A 24308-nucleotide genomic window follows, 5' to 3' on the forward strand; every position below is an offset into this window, starting at 1 on the left:
AGGCACCAGGGTAGAGGGAACGTGAGACTAGAGAAATATGATCTGCAGATCAAGTCCTAGTAACAATTCTGGCAGCAGCAACATTCAAAACCATCTGCAGCCAGTTTAGCAAACAATCTGGAACACCACCAGGAACAAATTAAAATAGTCAATCCTGGAAGTCATGAAAGTCTGTATGAACAAGAGCCTGAGCAAATGAAATGGTGTTTTCATGAGAATATCTTGCAATAGTCTCAAAAAACATCAAAAGATTTTTTTTGCCCTCTCTCATGTGAAGACGAAAAGCTGAAAGGAGAGTCATATGGGTAGGGAGAAAGCAAGACGTTTCAGCACTGGAGCTCCAAAGCAATCAAAATGCCACAGATTTCACTGGCAGCAATATTAATACAAGTCAGGAAGAGTCCTCCTGTACACTGCAGGGCCTCAGACCCAGATATTCCACTACACTTTGCAGCACATGTTGAGTGCAGGAGCTGGGAAGCAAATGTGCTGAGAAATCCCACGGAGAGGGGTGTGGGTGAGAAAACTGGCTAGCATATGCCGTGCTCCAACATGTAGCAATTGAACTCTCACTACATGGATCTCATTGTGCAGCACCTCCTCCAGCAAGTGAAAAAATCCAGTGCATGTGTGTAAGAAGTTAGGAGTGAGGATGCAGTGCCAACAGGAAACGGAAAAGGGGAGATAAGTAGAAAAACAGGCAGTTGTGGAAAATGCAAGGAAACACAACTCCATTAATGCTATACAGGGAGCATCATGAATTGTCTGGAGTGAAGAACAAGAGACAAAGTGCTTTCACAAAGGCTCACACACTGGACACAGCACAGCCAGGGACCTCTGTTGTGGATTAGATCCCCTCTTTTGGGGCAACTTCTGTCTGCTAAGTTTCACTGCAAGCACAAGAGGCATCTTCCACTCCTGCTGCTCTAGCGCCATGCCCTGCTCTGCTCCAGCAGAGAGAGCGCAAAGGCCTTCCCACTCCAGCTCACCCTTCTTTTTAACCTGGGAAAGACAGGAAGGTTTTCAGTTGTGAGTTTGTCTGGATTTTTTTGAATCAAAAGGAAAGCTGAATTCAATCCAAATCCCTGGCACTTCAGATTCTCACTAGTTTAGCTGAATACAGGAGCTATAGGAGAGCTCTTTTCACAGAGCAGTTTGACCCACCAGCACAGATGGAGACGCAGAACATACGATCTGGGCCAGGTTCTTGTTCAGATACTGCAGGGTGTGAACAGGCAAGTTTCATGCAGTGTCTATTAAAAGGAACATTAGCATGGTATTAGCTTGGTTTTGAGCAGCCAGGAGGACAACATGAGAATAAAAAATTAATTTGTTAATCCTGCTGTGACTCTTGTTTTCATCACTCTACTCTTAGCTTTGTTACTCCAGAATTAATAGACATCAAAGCAGAATTGGGTCTGCTTTAATTGCAAGTCCTATCCTCTTTGGCTTTGACAGGCAAGGTGAGACTGAACCCTTGGTCCCAGTCCTGAGGAGGGTTATGTTCCAGGGCTGCTGGCATAATAACAGAGTTGTGATGGAGCTGGCTCATTCCCAATCCCTGCTGCTCTTTACTTTGCCCAGGAGAAGTGTGGTTAAGCTCACAGCAAGTCAGGGCTGATCTCACACTAGGTGATTGTCCCGTTGCCATTATCTTTCTGATTATTTTCAATCCAGCCTTAAATCTACAGTCAGAGCAAAAGAAAATAAAATTAACTAAAATAAAATATAAAATTGCAATAAAATAAAAAAATTAAAATATAAAATAAAATAAAATAATTAATTATATCCAAGAAAACATTTTCTGACAGTCTGGGCCAGAGGAGGGGAAACCAAGCAGGCACCGATAAAACACCGTTGCAATTTGTGTATCGAGGTTTTTTTTAGTGCAGCGGATGGCAGGCAGCATTCCCGGCTGACAAAGCTCACAGTAAAAAAACACAGAGAGCGTCCCCTGGCTTTTTAATTGTCCTTTCTAAATCACCCATGGCACGGATTTGCGAATTAAGTGGTTTAATAGCTGACTCATACGAATTATTTTGTTGACGGTTTTATTTTCAAACGAAGGGCGAAGCGGGTCCGCAGCGCGGGGCGGGGGGCGGCTCCCAGCGGCGTCAGGAAGAGTCCGTGCCCTGCTCAGGCCCCGTGCCCCTCAGGGTCTGTATATCGCTCAGGGTCGGTGCTCGCTCAGGGTCCGTGCCCGCCCAGGGTCCGTGCCCCTCAGGGTCCGTGCCCCGCTCAGGGTCCGTGCCCCGTTCAGGGTGCGTGCCCGCACAGGGTCCGTGCCCGCTCAGGGTCCGTGCCCCGTTCAGGGTCCGTGCCCCGTTCAGGGTCCGTGCCCACTCAGGGTCCGTGCCCCGTTCAGGGTCCGTGCCCCGTTCAGGGTGCGTGCCCGCACAGGGTCCGTGCCCCGTTCAGGGTCCGTGCCCCGTTCATGGTCCGTGCCCGCTCAGGGTCCGTGCCCCGTTCAGGGTCCGTGCCCCGTTCAGGGTCCGTGCCCGCTCAGGGTCCGTGCCCCGCTCAGGGTCCGTGCCCCGTTCAGGGTCCGTGCCCCGCGCAGGGTCCGTGCCCCGCTCAGGGTCCGTGCCCCGTTCAGGGTCCGTGCCCGCTCAGAGTCCGTGCCCTGCTCAGGCCCCGTGCCCCTCAGGGTCCGTATATCGCTCAGGGTCGGTGCTCGCTCAGGGTCCGTGCCCGCCCAGGGTCCGTGCCCCTCAGGGTCCGTGCCCCGCTCAGGGTCCCTGCCCCGTTCAGGGTGCGTGCCCACACAGGGTCCGTGCCCTCAGGGTCCGTGCCCTGTTCATGGTCCGTGCTCCGTTCAGGGTCCGTGCCCCGTTCAGGGTCCGTGCCCCTCAGGGTCCGTACCCCGCTCACGGGTCCGTGCCCGCTCAGGGTCCGTGCCCCGCTCAGGGTCCGTGCCCTGCGCAGGGTCCGTGCACCGTTCAGGGTCCGTGCCCGCTCAGGGTCCGTGCCCCGTTCAGGGTCCGTGCCCCGTTCAGGGTCCGTGCCCCGTTCAGGGTCCGTGCCCCGTTCAGGGTCCGTGCCCCGTTCAGGGCCCGCAGGGTCCGCGGCCGGGCCGGGGCCGCCCCGGAGGAGCCGAGGAGCCGAGAGGGCCATGCCGCACCCTCGCTCACCGCCCTGCCGTGGGAGCAGCCGGACACGGGTGGTGACCACGGCATTCCGGGGCTGGGCAGCTGCCCGAGCCCCCGGGCCGGAGCAGCGTCCGTGCCGCTGCTGAGGGATAGCCCGCAGAGCCGGGCAGAGGGAGAGCTCGCTCCAGCCGCTCCACGGGGCCCCGAAATACCGACATGGCCAATTCTACCGAGCAAGGCGGCAAAGACAGGTGTAAAAATAGAATGCAAGTTCCATTTTCATTCTCATCTGTATCCCAGCTCCTCATTTCATGCCCAAACTTTGATCCATCCCTGTACTGCACACCTTGTCTGCCACCAACAACAGAAGCCCATCCCAGCTGGGGTTGATACCAGAGTAGAACCAGAGAGCAAGATGTGAGCCAAGAAAATGCCTAGTGAAAGGCAAAAGTCCCTGCCCTTGTCCTGCCCTCCTTCCAGCAGGAGCAAGAAGGATGCAGTATTTGAGCAAGGGGGTCACCAGAGATGGGAACGCAGACTGCATCATCTATCTCACATCCTGTATGATCAGTGATCAAAAACCGAGATACCCATTCAGGCCTGCAGAGAGGAGGAGTCATTTAAATGCCTCAACTTGCCAGAAAAGACCTGTCTGTGGAGGTCTTCAAAGCCCCTTATCCTTTTTCCATCACTTCTTAAGGGAGTATAAGCGCTGAGTTTAGCAGCACTGTTTGATTAGGTACCCACAGCACAAATCTACATTTGGCAGACAGTGCCAGACCTGTCACACACCCTGTTTTGCAAAATATTTTTTGCCAAACTTAAGAATGCTTTATACATTTCTGTGTCTCTTTTTCTTTGAAAGTACAGAGGACTTGAAGCCAACCAAAGAAACTTGTGAAAATAGATATGAGGGTAATTTCTCATGTGTTTTGTAGGGCTCCCCACTCACCATAATATCCACAGGAATTTTATTTTTTATCCACAGGCCACAGGAATTCTATTTTTTTTCACAGCTTCTAAATCCCCAGTAAATTAATTAAAGTAGAAATAAGGATAAAAATGGTTAATCATTTTTACCCAATATATTGTATCATCATTAGGGCAGAAAGGCCCAGAACTTTAGAAAGCTAATAAATCACAATATTTAGAGCAGATGCCATGATTTGTGAGATGTAACAAGTTCTCAGGAGCAAGACATAAAATGAAATGGAAAAGAAATGAAAGGGATAAGGAAGCCATAGCTAGAGGTCTTACCATTTTTATGGAATAAGATATCCTACCTACAGCTTTCAGCACAAAATGGCTAATATAAAAGAAACCTGGGTTTTCTCACCTCTCTTAAAAAAATTGTGTTTTCACATACTTTATATGTTGAGAAAGGATGAATGAACTGTGGAGATGTTTTTAAAGAGCAAATGGATGACCAAGTAGGATTAGGCAGGGCTGTATCCCAAGAAGAGTTTAGAAAGGAGATCCCCGACCTCTTAAGATACACAAAAAATTCATCACTGATGTTAAGAGATAATTGAGATTCTTATAGCCACAGGAGAGGGGAACCAGAAGTCCCAGTAGGTAATTTGTGGACAAATGAAGTCAACACCCAAAAATACAGGAGCAGGTGATTGCAGCAGGAGTACTCTGTGTTCATAGAAACACTTCATGGATCTTGGGTGAAACTCTCAGGCTGAATGCAAAAAAAAGTATTCTTTTTTATATTATACTTTATTAGTGAAATAGTTTTATTTCCAGAAAAAAAAATTGAAATAATTTAAAATTACTGTAATTGAGTACTTACAAGCCCATTGATTGAGAAATAGACTAATCATGGTATTTCAAATGGAAAATTTGTTCTATGGATGAATTACCCATTATTTTCTCATTTCAAAATTGTCCTAGTTTTCTGGTCCCCAGAAGGGGCAATTATAACTTGAACTGTTCAGAGGTCTGCTATTGAAAAAAAGCATTACACCACTGTTTCTCTTGTGTACTGACATCCATCAGTCAAGATCGTTGCTTCACCATCCATCAGCCGGTGTAAGAAACAGTGCTGTGATTGTAATAGTGTATGATCGATATCTTCTGCTTTGAAGATAAATCTCATTTCTGTAAACGCCTTGTCTGCCACCAGCAAGAGCCTATTACTCTATGAAAATATGCTGTTTCTTTCAGATTACCTCATGATTAAAACTTTATGGCTCTTCAATTAAAATTATCGTCAGGAATTTCTTAAGTATTACAATGTCGTATGTAAAGCTATAGCTAACTAGCTCTGTGGTAGAAACAGAACGAGGACAGAAAAGCTGTTTCTCCTGATCCTTGGCTCCAGATGCTGCCTCCCAGTTATCCTCACACGCCCATTCCCAAGAATGGTGCTTCACATAGAGTATCTAAAAAGGCTTCTGATAGCTTCTGACCTGTACCTACATCTTCCAGCCAGCTATGTTTTTAAAAGTGGAATTTCCACCCTAGCCTAACTTTATTTAAATCACAATTAAAGATGTTAAAACCAAGAAAATGCTTGTGTTTCAACAGTGAAACTATTATCTCAGAAATTGCTTCAGAAAAAAATTTTGCGATTAATATGGAATACTTTGTAGAATGCTATAATTATTTTTAATGGAAACTAGAAATGGTTTGGAATTAAGAAGTTGTTCTAGAATAAGCAACATGCTTATCAGTCTTACTATGGACTCTTGATATGGACTCACATTTTCAAGAAAATTCCATTCCATTTTTTTTATCACATGCTCTGAAGATTCCACTGGCATGAGAAAAGTCCCAGCCCTTGACCAGAGTGAAACTGTCCAGCACAAAAATCAGTGGTAAAAAATCTGTTGACTTGGGTGGGGTAAGAACTAGTCTAGAACAACTGGAATTTCCATCACTTTCCTTGTAAATTTTCCTAGTCATTTTCCTTGTAAATACTTCTCAGGTTAATACCATAGCCTTGCAGCTTTCTCATAAAGTCTGTTTTGGTTTAAAATGTTGCCCATAATATTGTAGAGTAGAAATATTTTATATGAGAGTAGACTCAGTTAAGAACTAATTTTTTTTCCCCATAGTTCTTCCTTTCTTGGCAAGATCTTGAAATAAAGCTCACAAAAAAAGGGATTAGCACCATGAAATTGAAATATTTTATACAAATGGAGGTGTAGAGAGAAGCTGTGGTTCTGAAAATTTACAGGAAGTGAAAAGTTTTGTATCAAGTATCCAAAGTCTCCTTCCAGATAGTGAGCTGGGGGTGATTCATCTTTCCATTAGACAATTCACATTATATATGTCCAATTACTTTCAAGATATAAATGGATATAAAGTTAAGGGTACTCTGTGAGATTTCAAGACAGCTTTAATTGATTTCAGTGGGAGTTGCATTTATGTATCTAAGGGGAGAATTCAGCTGTTCATATTTAAAATGTAGAATCTCAACATCCTAAAAAAATGTAGCAAGAAGCTGAAAAAAATAGCTTATTTTTTTTTATTTTTTTTCTCAAGAGAGATAAGAATGCTGCAACTTACATGACATACAGAACAATAATTTGAAAAGATGGATATTCTCATCACCAAAGATGTGATTTTTAAGTGCAATTCAGATAAGAGGCCTGAATCTCAGATCAGAAAGAATGTCCTGAGTTTATGCCAATTTCATTTCGGACAGCTGTTTGAAAGAAATAACAAAGCACATTTGGGAGAGCTAAGGGTTAAGGACTGCTGCTTATTTACTTTTTCTTTGGAGCAGTTTGGTAGGCTGATTTATCATGCCTTCATGCCCCTCTGCAGAGAATGGACCTGCTTATGTGGTAATGACCCTTTAGAGTCAGTGATTTCAGCCAGCTCTGACAAGAGTATTGTGCTGTCCACCAGTCTGGTAGTTAATTCAGTTTGGGACTGGGGAACCCGTACCTCCTTCAGTCCCAGATGCTCTCTCCACTTTTTCCTCAGGATGAGGAGGGGAGAAGCAGCAGCAGTGCAGACCCTATCAGGGGTTTACAAAGCCATGTGTTTTCTGGCTTTGGCCGGATGGCTGCTGGTCATGCACAGAAGTGTGAGTGTAGGGGAGTGCTCATCACTGAACTGTGCAAGAGCCAGTGAGATTAACCCTTCTTAGCATATGCATTTGTGCATTTTATCCTCAGCAGATGCCAAGTCAATGGGCACCAGGACAGGAACTAGTAGTTATTATTTTCTCCTCCTATGTGTTTCTCAGTGTAATGTACAGTCAGTAGAGTTACTCGTTTCTGTCAGTATGGTTGGTGTCTGGTGGGCTTAACTGAAGCAAGTGCACTGTGCTTAATTTCAAACTTGTGAAGGAACTTTATTTCATGCTATGTTTTCTTGCAAGAAAATCCAGACAATATATTAAGAGAGCTTTTCTGTCCCATTTCACCCTCCTGCATTTAGTCACTTGACTCTCTTTAGTTCACTTGTGTCTCACAAAATCTCCTTTGGGCAGTGGTAGCAGAGCTAAAAGCTCAAAGATTTATGACTTCAATTGTTTAGCTCACTGGCAATAATGAATCATGATAGAAGCAATTGGTGGAACAGGCAGCTATGATACCATTCTTTTATGAAAAACTGTAGTTGGAGATAAGGGAGGCAAAAGATGTCTCTTGTGAATATTATTATCCTCTGGAAATTATCCCCAAAAGATTTGCAGTTTCTCTATAGACTGTGACTAGAGTTCATTGATCCACAGGCTATCATCCTGAATAGAGATTAAAAACAGATGGCCATAGATCTCGGCTTGGCTACAAATCTCAAAAGAAGTGAGAGGGAGTATAGTGGTGACTGACCACAAATGAAAGCATTGAAGGGATTCTTCTTTTTTTTCTTTAATTCCCTATTTCATTCCTCTGTAGTTTTATACAAAGTCCATTGTACTTGAAAACTCAAATAATATCAACACAGAGAAGGTATGCAAAATATACTGAAGTAGATCAAAATTATACAAAGTATCCTAAAAATACACTACAAAGTCTTTTATGTGGGGCTTTTGTTAATTTATTGTGCTGGAGCAGTGCATTGTCAGTGAAAAGGTTCTTTGTATAAACTGACTTGAACTGATGGTAATCCATTTTCTTTAGTGGCTCAGGTCAAGTGAAGAGTAGGTATAAATTATGTGCCCTCATAAAAGTGATAAATATACCTAACCAGTTAAGACAATACAAACCTGAACCCTCAAAAATAAACCCCCAAATATTTTAACTGTCAAGCCAAAATCCTTGGTTTTATTTAACATATGCACATATACAGATTTGTTAATATAATAAGAAATATCAGTCTTCATGCAGCCTCATAGACCAATATTTCCCAGCGTCCACTTTCATAGTTTTTAATTTCTATTATTACACAGTGCCATTGAAATTTTTGAGTAATAATTTCTCTTTTTTTCTCCTTTGAATTAAGTTAAGGGGAGAGCTGAAATTCTGGTATTTCTCATTAAATAAAAAAATCTTTCAGTACGTGCTGGTTGAAGCAATATATTTTGGCAATCTATCTAGTGTTATTGTGGTCTAATGTCAATAATATCAGCCTAGCAAAATAAAAATTATTCTATTTCAAATTGTAAAAATTCTTGGGATTCCAGTTATAATTCTAGATATTTTGTTTGGACTTTATGTTATATTAAATTCTCATTTACAAATAGCATGATATTCAATGCTAGTAAAAGGAACCAATTAAAGAATAAATCAATTTTTTATTTTTTTTCATGGTACATTTGCTCAAAATCAAGGATTTGAGAATAACAAAATTGAAATTTTATCAGGAAGCTCTTTCATAAGATTGCTTTCTGTGTCTCTCAGACAGCGAGTCACAAGTCTGGCTAGGCAGTGAAATACCCATAGAGTTCATTATTCAGTTTTAGTTCAACTTTTTAAAACATTTTCAAATGCAAGTTGACTGCAAAGTGTTTTCAGCAGAAATCTCCCTAAATACCAACAAATTATTTGAATCAATAATGATAGCCTTGTTTACATAAACAATATTATTGTTATAAGCATCTTGTGTAAATAGAGCATTGTTTTTGTTCTTAGATTAAGAGCATTTTTATTTTGCATTTATTCCTGGTAATAGAGTTCAAGCTTAGGTATGCATTCTTCAAAATCACTGCCAAAGATGTAGAGAAACTTTACATGTCTGTTGTTCAAGTGTTAGTAAAAATTATGTGCAAAATACTGACCAAAACTCACCTTTTTTCAATATTGACAGTCCGTGAAAGACATGGATTAATTAACTGAGTTGCTTTTTATTGTTAATGGATAATAATAAAAAAAAAGCTCAGCTCGGTGTTAATGGAACAGCATCAGAGTATTAAAAGGGTGTCAGCCATTCACAGTCTGCCTGTGTTAGCATTTCCTGGAGTGGATAACAGCTTGAAAACACAACACTACAGAAATTTTGGTCAAGACAGTTCCATCCTGTGAATTAAAATCTGTATTGGGTAATTAAAATTAAAATCTGTAAAATTAAAATCTGTATCTTGCAGATACAGATTTTAAAAACATTGGATGCAACTCAGACTGAGCCTTTGGAAGGATGTTAAAGGTTTTCAGCTGAACAACCACTGAGGCTCTTATCTCCCATAAACTAAACTTGCTTTTCCCTGGTAGATTATAATTTCATTTGCATCATTGTTATTCTCTAGCAACATGGAAGGGATTTCATTCTCATTTGCATCAGGATAAATTGGCAACATTCTATCAAGATATTTTCCCCAGTGAAAAACTATTTGGCAATTAGCATGAAATTTTTCTAAAATAATTTTAAAATGTTCATCCCTTTAAGTAATAGTGCAAAAATTCAAATAACAACTAAATATTTTTACTGTTACCGGTGGACAAAAAGCACTTCACTTTCATGTGTCAGGTACCAAATCAGTAAAGCTGGAACAAGAGGCTTTTTTAATCAAAACAGTTTATTTCCCCTGCTCAATCCCTTCTCAGAGAATGAAAATAAAGGGGTTTTTCCATAAGAAAATTTAAGAATTATTTTTAATAATAATTGTTTTTACATACTTACCCCCTCTTTAGCCAGCTCTGGTTTGTGGTGCTGTTGGGTGCTATCAGACTTCATGAGGCAAGGCAGCACATCAACTCTTAAGGGTTCAATCCATAAATCCAGGTCTTTTTTGATCATGTTTTTTGATGGTAGATAAATTGATCTCAGGGATGCTCTGCCTTTTTTGCCATGGTAAGACCTACTTGCCCTCAAATCTCAGATTGGAGAAGACAACAGTATTGCCTTCATTCCAGATGTGACTCCACAAAAAAATTGTAATAAAAATTATGGCGGTTTCAAAAAACATTATCTCTCATAGTAAATATTCCTTATTTTCTCTCCTTTGTGATTGAATTCTGATGTAAGTTAGACTAACTAAACTTTTTAAGGACCCTGGAAGAGAAAAACTCAAATGGATATATCAGTTTTTAAGTTATAATCCAATATATAATTTATCTTTCAGACTATAAAAGAAGACCAAGAGACTGCCTGTTTCTAGAATATTGTGCATGTGTATGTGTAGATTTCTACTTAGATGACAAGAAACACATTCCTCCGAAATAGAGAGGAGTGCTTGTATATTGAGGAAATGGGAATGTTTTGAAGTGAATGTATAAAGGAAGTTACTGGTCTGGTTCAGTAAGTTTGTACAAAGAATGCTAAACTGGATCTCGTAATCTTCTAGCAAAATTAATTCCTGTTTCATCTAACATAGGCCTACAAGTCTGTGGCTGTAAGCAAGAGCTGAACTACACTGGCTGAACAGAGTTTGCAAAATGGGAATGCATAATCCATTGATTTCTCTGTTTACAAAGAGGTTCAGACCTTCAACACAAAATACCAGACAGTTTAGAGTTCAGCTACGCAGTTTTGTACTCTGTGGAGGAGCTGGACAAAAATGAAAGTCTTTCATTAAAGCAAATGTCAGCCAAGTTTGCAATGCCTCTTTGATTAGTAAAAATGGCTTTGCAAGTTATGCCTTAGAGTGCTTCCTTAAGGTCCCATTTCCCTAATTTTCTAAATGTGGTCTTATTAACTCCCCATGTACTGACTTGTTATCGCTGGTTCAATAATGAGCACTCTTCCTCCTTGGCTGTGTTGGTTCCAGCTGCAAAACACATTCATGATTCTCAACTGCCAAAGCTAATTCTTTGTTATTCATTCTCCTTTCTTATAACTTTTTCTTGTTCATCTGATAAAATATCATTAAAAAAAAAAACCAAAACATGATCCCTTAACATGACTAATGAGTTTTTTTTCCATTTGTATTTCCATGCCCAGGTAGAACATCACATGAAATTTGCATGGAGATCTCAGGTGGGAGTCTGAATAGTCTCCGCTCCAGACCTTTCTGATCAAGTGTCTGACTCAGAAGACCATTGGTACAATGGTTAAGAATTATTTTGAACAAAACCCCCCTCTTCAATAGCTCAGACTCAAGTCCTGAAGTGTTTATTATGTGAACAGTGAATGTGAACAATGAATCAAAATATCCTGCTGTTAAAATGACTGGTGTATCACCATATTTTTGAAGATAGCAACTATTTTTCTGTAATTTACAATGTCTTACATGCTGCAGTGCCCTAATGTTCAGCCAAGAGCAGCAAGGAAGGTTAACTAACAGTTCCTGTCTCCAGAAGTCAGATGATATTATTGATTGCACTGTTATATAAAGAAGGAAACAAGGAAGCCACATTAATTTTAGTTTTGTTGAGTAGCTATCATACTCAAGGGTCAAAGAAGAAGGAATGCCTTATTGAAAACAAGTGGAAACATTGGAGAGGAATAATAAGTCACAAGGTCAGAATGGAGAAAACTACAAAAGGAGTTGTGTATTTGTGTGTGCTGTAAATGATGGTACAGACTGTGAATCCTAGGATTAAGTGAGATGTATTCAGAATATCTGCTTTGCTTCAGAATAGAGACATAGGTGCTTTTATTTTAAAAAAATGCAAAAAAATGGACAGTAGAATCAGTCTTACTAGCCAGAGATGATAAGTCATAGCTATATATGTCTTCCAGGGGAATGACACAGTGGGAAATGTAAACTATCTAAATAGGGCTCCTGTTTCATTCTGTGGACTGCCCAGGGAGCCAGGTAACCTTTACTTCAGCCACTGACAGGTTTTTTGAATTCAAACATCAGTTGGACATGCCAAGTCCATTTTAAGCACTATAGTAGAGGTTAGAACATGTATGTTACCCCTAACAGTTGTGTGACCAGCTTGAAGGGGTATATTCCCTGCAAAGTCTATTGGCAAAACCAGTGTAAAATATTCCACTTCAATCTCTGTGTGCAGATATAGGACTGGCCGGGGATAGTGAATTAATTAGTTCTGAGACTGGGACAAATGTTGGCAAAATAGAGAGAGATTTGAAGCAACTTCCTTATTGCTTTTGCTGTGTTTTTGAAGGAGGCAGTCTAGAGTGGACTGACATGCAATGATCATTGAATTCATCCTTTTTGAACAAATGCAAAAAAGCTGAACTTGGTGAATTTATCATATTGCATTTATTGCTTTGTTAGAGATATCAGTAGACACCACAAATGAAATAATTAGAAAGTCCTCCAGAAGGATTTTAGGGGATGGAAGCATTTTCAATAATAGAACATGTGTTTAAAGGCTTTTAGCAAAACCCCTTCCCCCTTCTTTTGGCTTTACATCTATTTTGAATCACAACACGTCTGGTTTACCTTTCTACCCTTCTACTGTCACTGTTTTTATCTGGAAATATTTTTCATAGGATTGGAGTGTCCTGTACAATGGGGAAAGAAAACATTTTTGCTCGTTCAAAACAAATCTAAGGGGTTGATTGTAGAATGAGAAAGGGTCTGATGACATTTTCTAGCAGCTAGCAAATCATGCTGTCATGCATAGGGAAAAAGCCACTAAAATATCCCCAGCTAAAATATCGCAAAATTATGTAGAGCTCAATCCTAGGGAGCCATCTGCCATGTGAAAGCTCCACTGATTTCTAAAGGCGTTCATTGCAGGAAGGTTTGCAGAACTGGACGCATAATTTGTCCCTTTTAGAAACCATAGCTGTTGAAAAGAAATCCTGATCTAAAACATGAGTGGCAGAGAATGAAAAAAAGTCTGTACAATTGGGTGAAAAGTCCCCACCGGAGCTTGTGTGCTGGTTGAAAATGCACCCCAGCTACAGGTAAGAATTGAGCTGCTCCTGAAAGGTCTGATCCTGCCATGTATGTGGATGGAAATCTGACTGCTGTCAGGAGCTTTCTGTTCTGAAAGTGTCCAGATAATCCTCAATAATTGGCTTTTTCTGTATTATTGGCCCTTTAAAAACTAAAGGTAAATAATTCCAACCAACAGGGAAAAATTTTTGAGGTACACTACATATATATGAAGGTGTGTGTATAAGTGTAAAATATTTTAGTATTGCCTTCTATTTTGTTGAGAAATAACTGTTGGAAATGGTTTAGCGAGTCCTGCCTTGGGACAGAGAGACAGAGAAGCAGCTTCTCGGGAGCTTCTCCTAGCTCTCTGTTTCTGGAAGCGCTGAACCTCAGAGTGGAGGAAACAATCTGCAGGGAGGCAGAAGGAGATGTGTTTTACAAATTGCAGCCTGATGAGCTCTTCAACAACATTAAACACCCACGGAGAATTTCTTTAACACAAATACTAAATGAAAAATCTCCTGTGGCAGCAGTGAAAGCTTTGATATATATCTATAAAATAGATAAAATTCCATTAATTTCCAACTTGGGACAGACGTTATATTTGAATTTACAGACATGCCAAATGGTAATTTTGGCTTCCAATCCTTGAGATGTGGCTGATCTATTATGGGTGATAACAGCATATGCTACTTTCTGAGTCAATTTCTATTATGTCATGAGAAGCAACACAGCTAGTAATGGAAGGCATTTTTGCATTAGCTAAAATAGCAAATGAGGTCCATAACATAGAAAATGGGTGGGTTTCAGAAGTAGATTCAATATTTGAGATGGTTGTCAAATTCAATACTGAGTAAATAAGTCAACAAAAGCAAATCTTACATGAAAAGTGAACATGGCTTATAGCTTGTACAGAATTTTTTTCTTTCATTATGTCAGAGGGTTACATATCTTGACAACTTTCTTTAGCTGGTTATGCCTGGAAGAATTGATGGAGACATTTGGCCTTTATGTGGGTCTGTGTCTGAACTTGTATGTCCCAAGGAGGTAAGTGGCTGCTTGAAATGCTGTGGAGCAGGGGTGAACAGCCGACAACTGGGAGCATCTGAGTGCAATTTGACGGAGCAGATGTTTCATCCCAGCACTCCACAGCTGCCTCAAGGCTTTGTCTGGTGTCAGTCCTTTCCTAAATGAGTTTTCATAATGAATTTATCTGTTAATTGACACATAAAAATCTATGTTAATATAACATTAAGGACCTATCTCATATTTGCAAATGCTAGGAAATTGAAGGGAAAAAAAAGCTTAAGCTTTACTGTCACCAAGACTTACCTGCTGTGTTCCGTGGGGGAGAAATCACTGATGCAGAAACACTATACATACTGCAGAGTTAAACATCACCTTTTTTTTTTTTTTCCCCATCCTTTTTGACAACTGTGTGGGCAGAGGAAATACCTCCAACACCTAGTAAAAGGTTTAGGCAGTGCTTATGACTTCAGGTATTAGAACACTTCATTTGCTTCTACCTAGCGTCCAGACTTGTGGCTCTGGTGGCACCAGAGTTGTCCACAGCTGACCAGACCAAGCAGTGAGGCATTTCCCTTATCCCTTGCAGAAATATAGAGGTGCTTGTCATTGGTCTTTCCAGTGTTGGCAGAGAGCTAACATATTGCTAGTCCTCTTTTCATGGATAACCTAGGGCAGCTCCTTCAATACAATAGCCCAGGTTTTGCTGTATGAGTTGAGAAGTGCAGAAACAACTTCCTTCTCAGGCTGGCAAAATTCACATCTGTCATTCTACCTTCAGGGTAAAAACCTTTCTACTGGTTGGTGAGTGTACCTTACAACAAAACTATGCCAAAAAGGGTTTAAGCCTTAACTGGGCTGCCTGGCAAAAGGAGACACTATTTTTGTGGCTGGGGAAGTCATAGGAGTGGAGAGCTACTGGGTACCATTCCCTCTTCCTAGGACAATATATGTATTTAATGTTAAGCCACCATTATGAAGACCAGACCCCAGGAACTTAGATTGCCAGATTATGCCCTCTGCTGTCTTTGCCCTTGTCACCAGTGAATCTTATTGCCCTCTTTTGTATGCAGCCAGATAATGTCCACAGGAAGAATTAAGGTACCTTCCTGAGGTAAGTCCAGACTTGGGCACTGTAGATCTTGGCGATCTGGAAACACTTGGTTCAGGTTCTCAGACTGCACCTAGGTGCGCGCAGCCCAGGCAGGCAGGATGATGCCATTCTAAGCTGAGGACCATGTTTACAAAGACAGATTCAGCAGCTGTCCAAAGCCACATGGATGTCACTCTCCTGATAAAAGGTGCAATAGTGTCTCTGCCTGTGCTAACGCTTGGTTGCCTGGTGCTCAGTGGGTCACAGTGGTCCTCTGTGTAGTGTCTGCACATCTCCAGGGCAGTGCATCTCAGTGCAGCTCTCATGAGTACTGAGGGTACTACTGCACTGCCTGGTTTGGCCTTTCCCTGCACAGACAGAGTGGAGGCACTCGAGAAGGCACAGCATACAGGGTGCCCCAAGAAACTCTACCAACATTGCCCATAGCAAACTGTTAGCCCTAATGAACTAGTTATTCTAAAACTGTTATCCTAGCTTGGAATTAGTCTTTCAACTGAAAATGTTTCCCATTTAGCTTTCTTTTTGTTGCACACTTCTAGTCCTGTGCTAAATTTTCTTTGATGCATAACCTGAATGCAGCTGCCAGTATCCCAGGTGGATCCTGGTGAAGTATCTGAACGGTGAAAATGATGGAGAAATGATTTGAGTGCTTTGAGCACAATGTTTGCAAGGGCTGCCCATAAGATGGAGGTGGCAGTACTTGGGGTACACCTGCTAGTCCTTATGAACCACCTGTCTCTCTGCAAAGATGTTGTCTGTGAGGCTGAAACGAGGCAGACGTGAGCTTTGTAATATGTGTACTTCATACTTATATGAATGAAACACCTATAAATGCTGCATTTTTTTCTGAAAAAGATGTCTGACTCAGAAAAAAACCCAAACTCTTACTGGTATGAAGTAATTGAAATGCTGCTGAAACCACATTAACAGGATCAATCGCACTTGAGAGGAAATTATCCTTGTGTGAAGCAAACTGCACTTTGGAAGAAAATGACCTTGTGTAGTGATCAAGGGCCTGCCCATAGGAGTTTGTTCAGATTTTTGTGGTCTGCCTCCCTTTCATCCAGCACTTCCATGCAGCCTGACATCCCAGCTGCATCTTTGGTCTTCGCTTTTTCATTCATGTACAGCATCACAGTCTTGTTCACTTGATTCTTTTTCTCCTGTATGTCCTCTTCCCATATCCTGCTGTCTACCCCAGCACCTTTCTCCGCCCAGTCCCATGCATGACAGTTTCACAGCCCACCAGCATCTTAGCCCTGGTCTCCAGCTCTGCATCTGCAGCATTTCACTTGTATTTTGATCACTTCTGCAGCCACTAGTGCTCTGCAGTCTGTAGAGGAGCTTGTCTCCTGCCAGGAGAGAGGCAGAAGGAAGCAGCAAAGTGAGCCATCCCCAGGTCTGCAGAGCATCACAGGGCACCTACAACACTGTCTCTGTTTCATGGGATTGGGAACTGAAGATGAGGTATACTGGAGACCTCTGAAATCAGGGCAATAGTGGAGTCAGACCACCACCAAACCTGAGCTGTGATCAGCAGATTTAAACACAATTTTATTACTAAAAAACAGATCAAAATGATCACAAATTGCATATTGCAAATGTATTATTCCAAAACATGCTTCAAATCTGGAAGCACTCCAGAACTAAAAAAGTGCTGCTTTTTTTTTTTTTTTTTGGTAACAAATAAGTTAGAATTTTTCTCTTGTTCTTTCAAAACATATCTTCCTTTATGGAAGTATTCTGAATTAAGATTTTGGCTATAGGAACCAAGCTAAACCAGAAAATAATGAAAATCCTGAGATGTAAAAATGGTCACAGAGAAAGAGAGAAGAGAAAAAGGAACTTGAAGCAAAATGCTGAGGGTTTTTTAAATTATTAATTTATACTGGAATATAAACTACACATTCTGTAGTATCAACTCACAATTCCAATACTGTTGCTGTGAACTCAGAGAGACTTTATTTCCAGACCCAATGAGCAGCACACATTTTTTACTATACTATCTGAGCCTACAAATCAGAGCAAATGTGCAAAAAAGCACCTTCCCCGAAATCTTACAACTATTACTTGCAAGTAACAATTAAGGGAGCAGATAATTTTGCCTCTCAAATGAAATATAAAACAGTGCATCCAAATTAGTGGGATATGTTTTGTGGGATATAAGTGAATGTACAGCTTAATTCAGCATTGTAGAGTTTTCAAGAATTCCTACAATTTTGCTGTGTTTCAAAACTGCAACAATATCACAGTCAAAGCACAATGGGAATGAGAACACTTTTCATCGAGTCACTCAGAGCACCAACATGAGCCACTCTCTTGGTTCTTCTTAAATATTAACCACCTGAATTTATCCAGCACAAAAGACCTCTTTATTGGAAAACACATGAGAAAAAGCAGATATTTCTCTGCTTTTGCATGCTCTTCAGAGCATGCTCTTCAGAACTGCTGTGGAGTGAAAGGATTCCCAGTAGGGAAGGAGTTGCCCTTCAAGTTACCTTTCAAGTTCCTGGTGAGAGCTGATCTTCAGCTTCTACATGCTCATTCTGGGAATAAAAATTATGATATTTTCTGTTCTCTCACCCCAAAGAAAGATAACTTGGATGTTTCCTTGCTATTGTCCAAGTTTAATTGGAAAGGAGAGCTCTAAAAAATAGCCTAGCTCTAGAAAATAGCCTATGTCATCAAGATTATTTAGCTGTCTAGCATCTAGGAGTTTGTGGAACTGTAAATTGTTTATACTTTTTCATACCACTGTAAAATCAAAAAAATGTAGCAGTTGCATTCATTTTTGTAGAAGCAAATGCTTTCATAAATTACCAGGCTTGAAAAATTAAGCTGCTACACTCAAGACCAAAGTTTTAAAGATATGTCAATCCATTTTTCATTAATGTCATTACAGTTATTGGGAGGTGGTGGGAAGGTTTGCCCATCATTTCCTCTGTACTGGGATAAGCCACAGACTGTACATAAGCAGTGCCGTCAGTACGTGCCAGTTGGATATGAGGTGCACCATCTGTAGATGCAAATGACAATTAAAAAAAGATATATTCAAATGACTGTGCATGCAAAGAGGCAATACTGGAGAAATTGGACCAAGATTTCTGTATTTCTCATAGAGGTAAAAATGTGTTATATGCCATGCTCCTGTAAGAGCTGTGAGGAAATAAAACTTCTGAATGTAAGGCAAATTCTCTTTTTTCATTGTTAAGATCTAATACATTTTGAGGTTGGAGAAAGCAGCATATCTCCTAACAAAGTGGCTAGTACAGAATGTAAAAAAAGAGAATTGAAATAATGAGGGCATTTTCCTCCTTCTACATGCAAATTGTCTCATAGTCCAATTTATTTCAGTATAAATTTATTCTTGCATATGCTAATACATGGAATTGTAAAAAGAAAAAATATTTAAATGCATTATAAAACATATGGAAACATACAGATTTTGTGATCTTTAGTAAAATCTATCTTAATGATGAAGGCACCATTTAGCATGCACTCTGGAACTGCGCTCCTTCATTTATTTATGAGTTCCTGTAGACAAAGAAAGTATCTTCCAAAAATAGGAATACCATATTTTCAAGGCATACTGTGTATTTTATTTTTGAAACTAGTAAATGTCAAACAGTATTCATACACAGTATTGACACATTAATGTTTTCATTCAACAGTGAAGATACCTTTCCTTGTTACATTATATATTTATGACACAGAGCTGTCAAATAAATTATGTCAAAGCAGCTACAGCCAGACCTTGTGACACTTGAATCATAGAATCAGGGCAAATAACCTTTAAAATGAAAGACATATGACAAGAATTAGAAACATTTAATTTGCATAAATGTAATGTTAACAGTCTTTTTCCTTATTACATATTTTATGCCTAATTTTTAATTGCCTTTATACTCATTCTTTAACATCAGTTTGCTCTCTCTTTTTTTCCTCATTGTTTGATTTCTTTTGGAATGTGTGAAACAAATTCTATAAGAGCATATGATCAGATCACCATCAATATACTCTGGTTATCAAATCTTAAACGTTGAGAAAAAGTCTTTACTCACATGATATACTATTTAAAATGTAGAATAAGTTCCTAAAAATAACTAAAAATTCCTAAACACATCAAGTAAATATATAATCTCTGATAACTTTGGACCACCTCTGCAAAAAAACCCGTTGTATTTAAGTTCTCCTATGAAGTGCAGAATACACCAAATCTGCAGAATTGAAGCACTGATTTGCAAAAGCTTGGTGACTCATACACACTGAATTTTGCAATATAAAATCTGAGCATGTAAGTATACATACAGGAAGCAAAATGAATGGTTAGATTTTCAGAATTGCTTACCAAGAGTAGTAAACTCATTAGTTTCATTACTTGAAACCTGTTTGCAAATGAGACTTCCTCAAGCCTGTGCTGGCAGGTGCTGTCTCTCTCTTGCTTTAGAAATCACTGAGGACAGAGAAACTCCACGGTTTGCTCTTACTGCTAACACTGCATAAGCTCACAGATGTAACCACACTTGATAAAACCTTGCATTATTCTGAAAAGTCCCTAGGGATGTTCAAGCAAACAAGGCTGAAGGTACAAAGATGAATGTCTGCAGCAGCAGGGCACAAATAACTAAACCCCTTTATTGTTCCTGACTGTAATTCCCAACTCCATTGGGATGGTGTGGCCAGGCCTGCACAGCCATAAGGACACACAGACTTTGTGCAGGCTATTTGCTACAGAATGAGTTTGGCTCCCTTGGCCCTTCTGGATCAGAAGAATAAGTATGGTTTATTGTAATTATGATATTCCTTTATAATAACAGCAGTTGGACTAGATGATCCCTGTTGGTTTCTTTCCAATGTTACTCTATTCTATTTCATTTTATTACATTCCAGCAAAGCTAACTGTGATGTTTTGGGTTGAGCTTCCATGTATTTACATAATAATTCTGAGAGCCAGAGGAAAGCCAGTGGACAATCTATATAAAAAAGCATTGAGAGAAGGGTAGAAATTGATAGTGGGGATTGCCTCCAAAGCTTAATCCAGAAGTTTTAAGGTGTTTCCTTAAATCTTCACCAAAGAATTAAGCAGTTGTCAGTTGAGTCTGTCAGTGGCACAAACACACCATCAATAGGGATTTGCAAAGAGCAACTTGGGGAGGACATGAAGCAACTCCCATCCCACCAGCAGAGCAGTGATGACCTGGCAGTCCACGAGGTCTGATGGCAATGGCCTCCTGGCCATTTGAAAACAGGCAAGGTGCAGTCACATGTTTTAGTAAACATCAGTAGCTCAGAAGGGTGTGTGGTGGAGAAATGGAAACTGTGTCAGTGGTTTGTAATTTGAAATTTTTTCTTCCAAGTCAATGGTAAAAAAGAAATGACGCTCCATCCCTCACTGCCCATAGCTGTATAGAGCAGTTCTATTTTGACAGAGCTTAAACTCAGTACAGGTATTGTAGAAGAAATTGAAAGAGCAGCTATCTTCACATGCCCCTTAAACACTGTTCTGCTGAGAAACAACTATCCTAAGTGATGCCACTTCCCGGACAGGGAATATAATTAACAATGCATACTCTCAGAAACAGAAAGTTATTTAGACTAATTATATATAGCAAAATAGATTACAGAAGTATTACACCAAATCCCAGTGTTGGAAGGTTGGAGCTAATGGGAGATAAATGTTCATTCCTAAACCAGCCATTAAACTGATCAAAAATTATTCCTATTGAAATCAATAAAAATTAGAAGCTATTTTGATAAGCACTACAAAATTGATTATTAAATGCAGAAGGTTTCTTAAAAGGCTAATACTACAAGGAATTTTAAAAGCATCTGTGTTGTTCCATTTACAAGATCATTCAGAATAAAAGTGAAAGTCTCCTGAAAAGTGATGTTATCTTTGCTAAAGACCTTATTTTTTACAATTTCATTAATCAACTAATCTATAAATTTTCAGAAAAAACATTCAGCTGACAAAGAACAAATGCTGAACCTAGTAGAAAAGATACCATTTATTCATTTATTCAGTTTGCAGTTAAGTAGAAATCTCCATTCAGCTGTGACATAAAATTGATGCTTTTGCGATTAAAGTACATTGTAAATAGTTTCTAAAGTGTTAATAAATTACTAAAACTGTTTCAAGAAATTATTAATCAAATGTTATAGCCTGTTACTGAGTCCAGTGATGTAATGAGCCATTTGCAGTCAACTATAGCATCTGAAATTAATGTGATTGGGACAATATACAGAATTTATTTCTCCTGCATATAATGAGTTTCTCACTTATCAGCTTTTTGCATAGTAATTACCAAAGCAGTCTCAAAAGAACTTGTACAGAACATTTCTAGTCCTCTGTGGGACAAAGGAGGGAATAACCACAAGAGTCACTCATAATTGAAAGGGCAAGAAAGCCCATGGCTCTCTCCCATTATCAACTACTAGTGTGGAGTGACCAAGACTTGAGGAAAAGCATATTAATGTCTTAACTATGCAGAGATGCAGAAGTCACTCCATGAGCCACTTCATCTCCTGCAGGCATCAGCTTTGGGCTGAGAGAGCAGGGAGGGTCCAGACAAGCATACAGATGTAACTGCTGCTGAAAATAGAATGCCTAGAGTTAGATTTTGCCTATATGTGTCAGCTGCACAAAGCCTCCTTGTACTTCCCTCCTCTCTGTAGTGTAAGATATCCACTGTACTGCATATTCATTATACCTATAGCTTCCATAGATTTTTTAAGTTGGTGAAAAAACGAAAATCCCCTACTTCTTTTCTCATTTGTTAATTCCTTTTTGCTCAACTCACATTTTACTGCTGGTGTTCACATAAGGGAACAAAGGTAAGAGGAGAAAAATCATACATAGAATCATAGAATGGCCTAGGTTTTAAAGGCCGCCAAAGATCACCTGGTTCCATCACCCTGCCATGTGCAGGGACACTTTCCACTAGAACAAGCTGCTAAAAGCTCCATCCAACCTCACTTTGGACACTTCCAGAGTCAGGGCATCCATAAGTTCTCTGGGCAAACTGTTCCAGTGCCTCAGCATTGTCACAGTGAAGAATTTTTCTAATTATCTAATATTTTTCTAATATCAAGTCTAAACCTACTGTCTTCCAGTTTGAAGCCATTCCCCTTGTCCTATCACTACATGCTCTTGCAAATAGTCTCTCTCCATGTTTCTTGTAGGCTCCCTTCAGGTACTGGAAGGCCTTAATATGTTGCCAAATAACACGATAGCTGTGTGATAGTATGATCTAATACAATTGCTGACAACCCATAAATACAAACCAAATACTCAACCTGTGAGTTCCACCACCCGCTTTGTGTGCTCACACACAGTATACTGCACATCACACCAGGATTGTGGCTGAAGTGTGGCACACACCTCATGTGTCACTACCGTCACCTTTCAGCTGCCTCAGCTGAAGATTTCAACGCCAAACAAATCACAGCTCAAAGTGGAAATGCAGACTGGAAAAAATGTGGAAAAATGCTGGAAAAAAGAATAATTTTGGAAAAATATTACCAATTTTTCCTCTTCAGACTGAGCTAAAGAATACCTGTGGCTTTGAAGATGTAGCAAACCATAATAGCACAAGACAACAAATACAGAGGGAGGCAATCCAGTGTTCTTAGTCAACATGTATCTGCCTTTTCTGCATAGACTTGTGTGTTCTCTCACTGATCTGAGCATGCATTAAAAAGCATACAAAACCAATACAAAAAGTGAAAGCATATGATAGCTGTGATACATTGCTGTTACTGCAAATGGCTGTCTTGAACAGAGGAAAGAGTAAGTAAAGCCATTAGAAAATGTATGCATTGGTATATGCCTTGCTGCAGATACTGTATCAATTATAATAAACTCTTTTAAGAATTCATGTCTCTATTCCATACACAAAACTACAGATGCATATTACAACTAATGTTACAATAGAAGATACTAAATGAATCCACCTAACTGGTAAACACAGTACCTCGTGTCTGCTTTCTAATAATTTGTATCTAAACATATATAAAAATATTTTATAAAACCACTGTAGAACAATTGCATAAAAATTCTCTGAGTGATCAGAGCTGAAAGATTTTCTCTCTGAAAGGTAGATCTGTCATTACTGAATGTACTAAGTATATATGGTATACACAAGATCATCTATGAGATCCACTGGAGAAAAAAGTGAAGGAGAAGCCATGTTGTAGTTCATTTTGAATATGAGCAGATGAAACTCGCTGTGCTCAATGGGTGGGCATCACACTTCACTCTGTTCACTGAACTTGCTGTAATTCTAAAATGAGAGAAACAGAAAAAAAAAGTATTATAATGTTTTCCTAGAATATAATGTAAAATTAGGATATGAAGGAGTGCTAGCTTGAAAACGCCACTAATATTTTAAAAAGTTATTTGTGATTAAAAAAAGTTATTTAAGATTAACTGCATAAAGTAATAGGCAAGTATCCTACCAATTTATAAAAATGAGAACAACACATTTTCATAGGAGCATGTAGATAAGAATGTCTTTTCTGAACAGCAGCAGAGATGAAAATGGACCACAAAGCCCTCTTACCTCTACCTTTCTGACAGTGGAAGACTATTTCCTGCTATATGGGGAATCTGAAATGTGAATCAGAACAAATCACTTTCTCTTAGTCTCCAACTCCTTCCTCAAATTTTTTTCTATCCTATTCTGCCTATTCTGTCATGTTAACACTGAAGAGTCCTACTGACCTCAGCACCTGAAAAAGGCACAGGAGGAGTACCTAGACTGGTAGCTACAGTGTGCTGCTGCTATTGCAGTCACTCTGCCTTTTCACTCCTGTCCACCTTATCTTCATGGGTTAAACACAATGAATACATAAAAATCCCTGAAGCACATACTGTGAATATTCTGAAGAAGCACCAGCAGTATATGTACACTGTTCATGATTACATTTAAAATTTGAGTTT

At 39.8% G+C, this 24308-nt stretch overlaps 1 protein-coding gene across 1 annotated transcript in view; it reads right to left on the reverse strand.

Moving 5' to 3' along the window:
* Window positions 1–19176: 19176 nt before the first annotated feature.
* SLC26A7 (solute carrier family 26 member 7) overlaps window positions 19177–24308 on the reverse strand; it is a 71635-nt gene continuing 66503 nt past the window's right edge. The window contains exon 18 of the mRNA XM_066547906.1: window positions 19177–23649. Within this exon, the coding sequence (XP_066404003.1) occupies window positions 23614–23649 (36 nt within the window). The 3' untranslated portion in view covers window positions 19177–23613. The remainder of the gene's footprint in view (window positions 23650–24308) is intronic.

Source organism: Molothrus aeneus, chromosome 1 (assembly GCF_037042795.1).
Source record: "Molothrus aeneus isolate 106 chromosome 1, BPBGC_Maene_1.0, whole genome shotgun sequence".
NCBI classification, from domain to species: Eukaryota; Metazoa; Chordata; class Aves; order Passeriformes; family Icteridae; genus Molothrus; species Molothrus aeneus.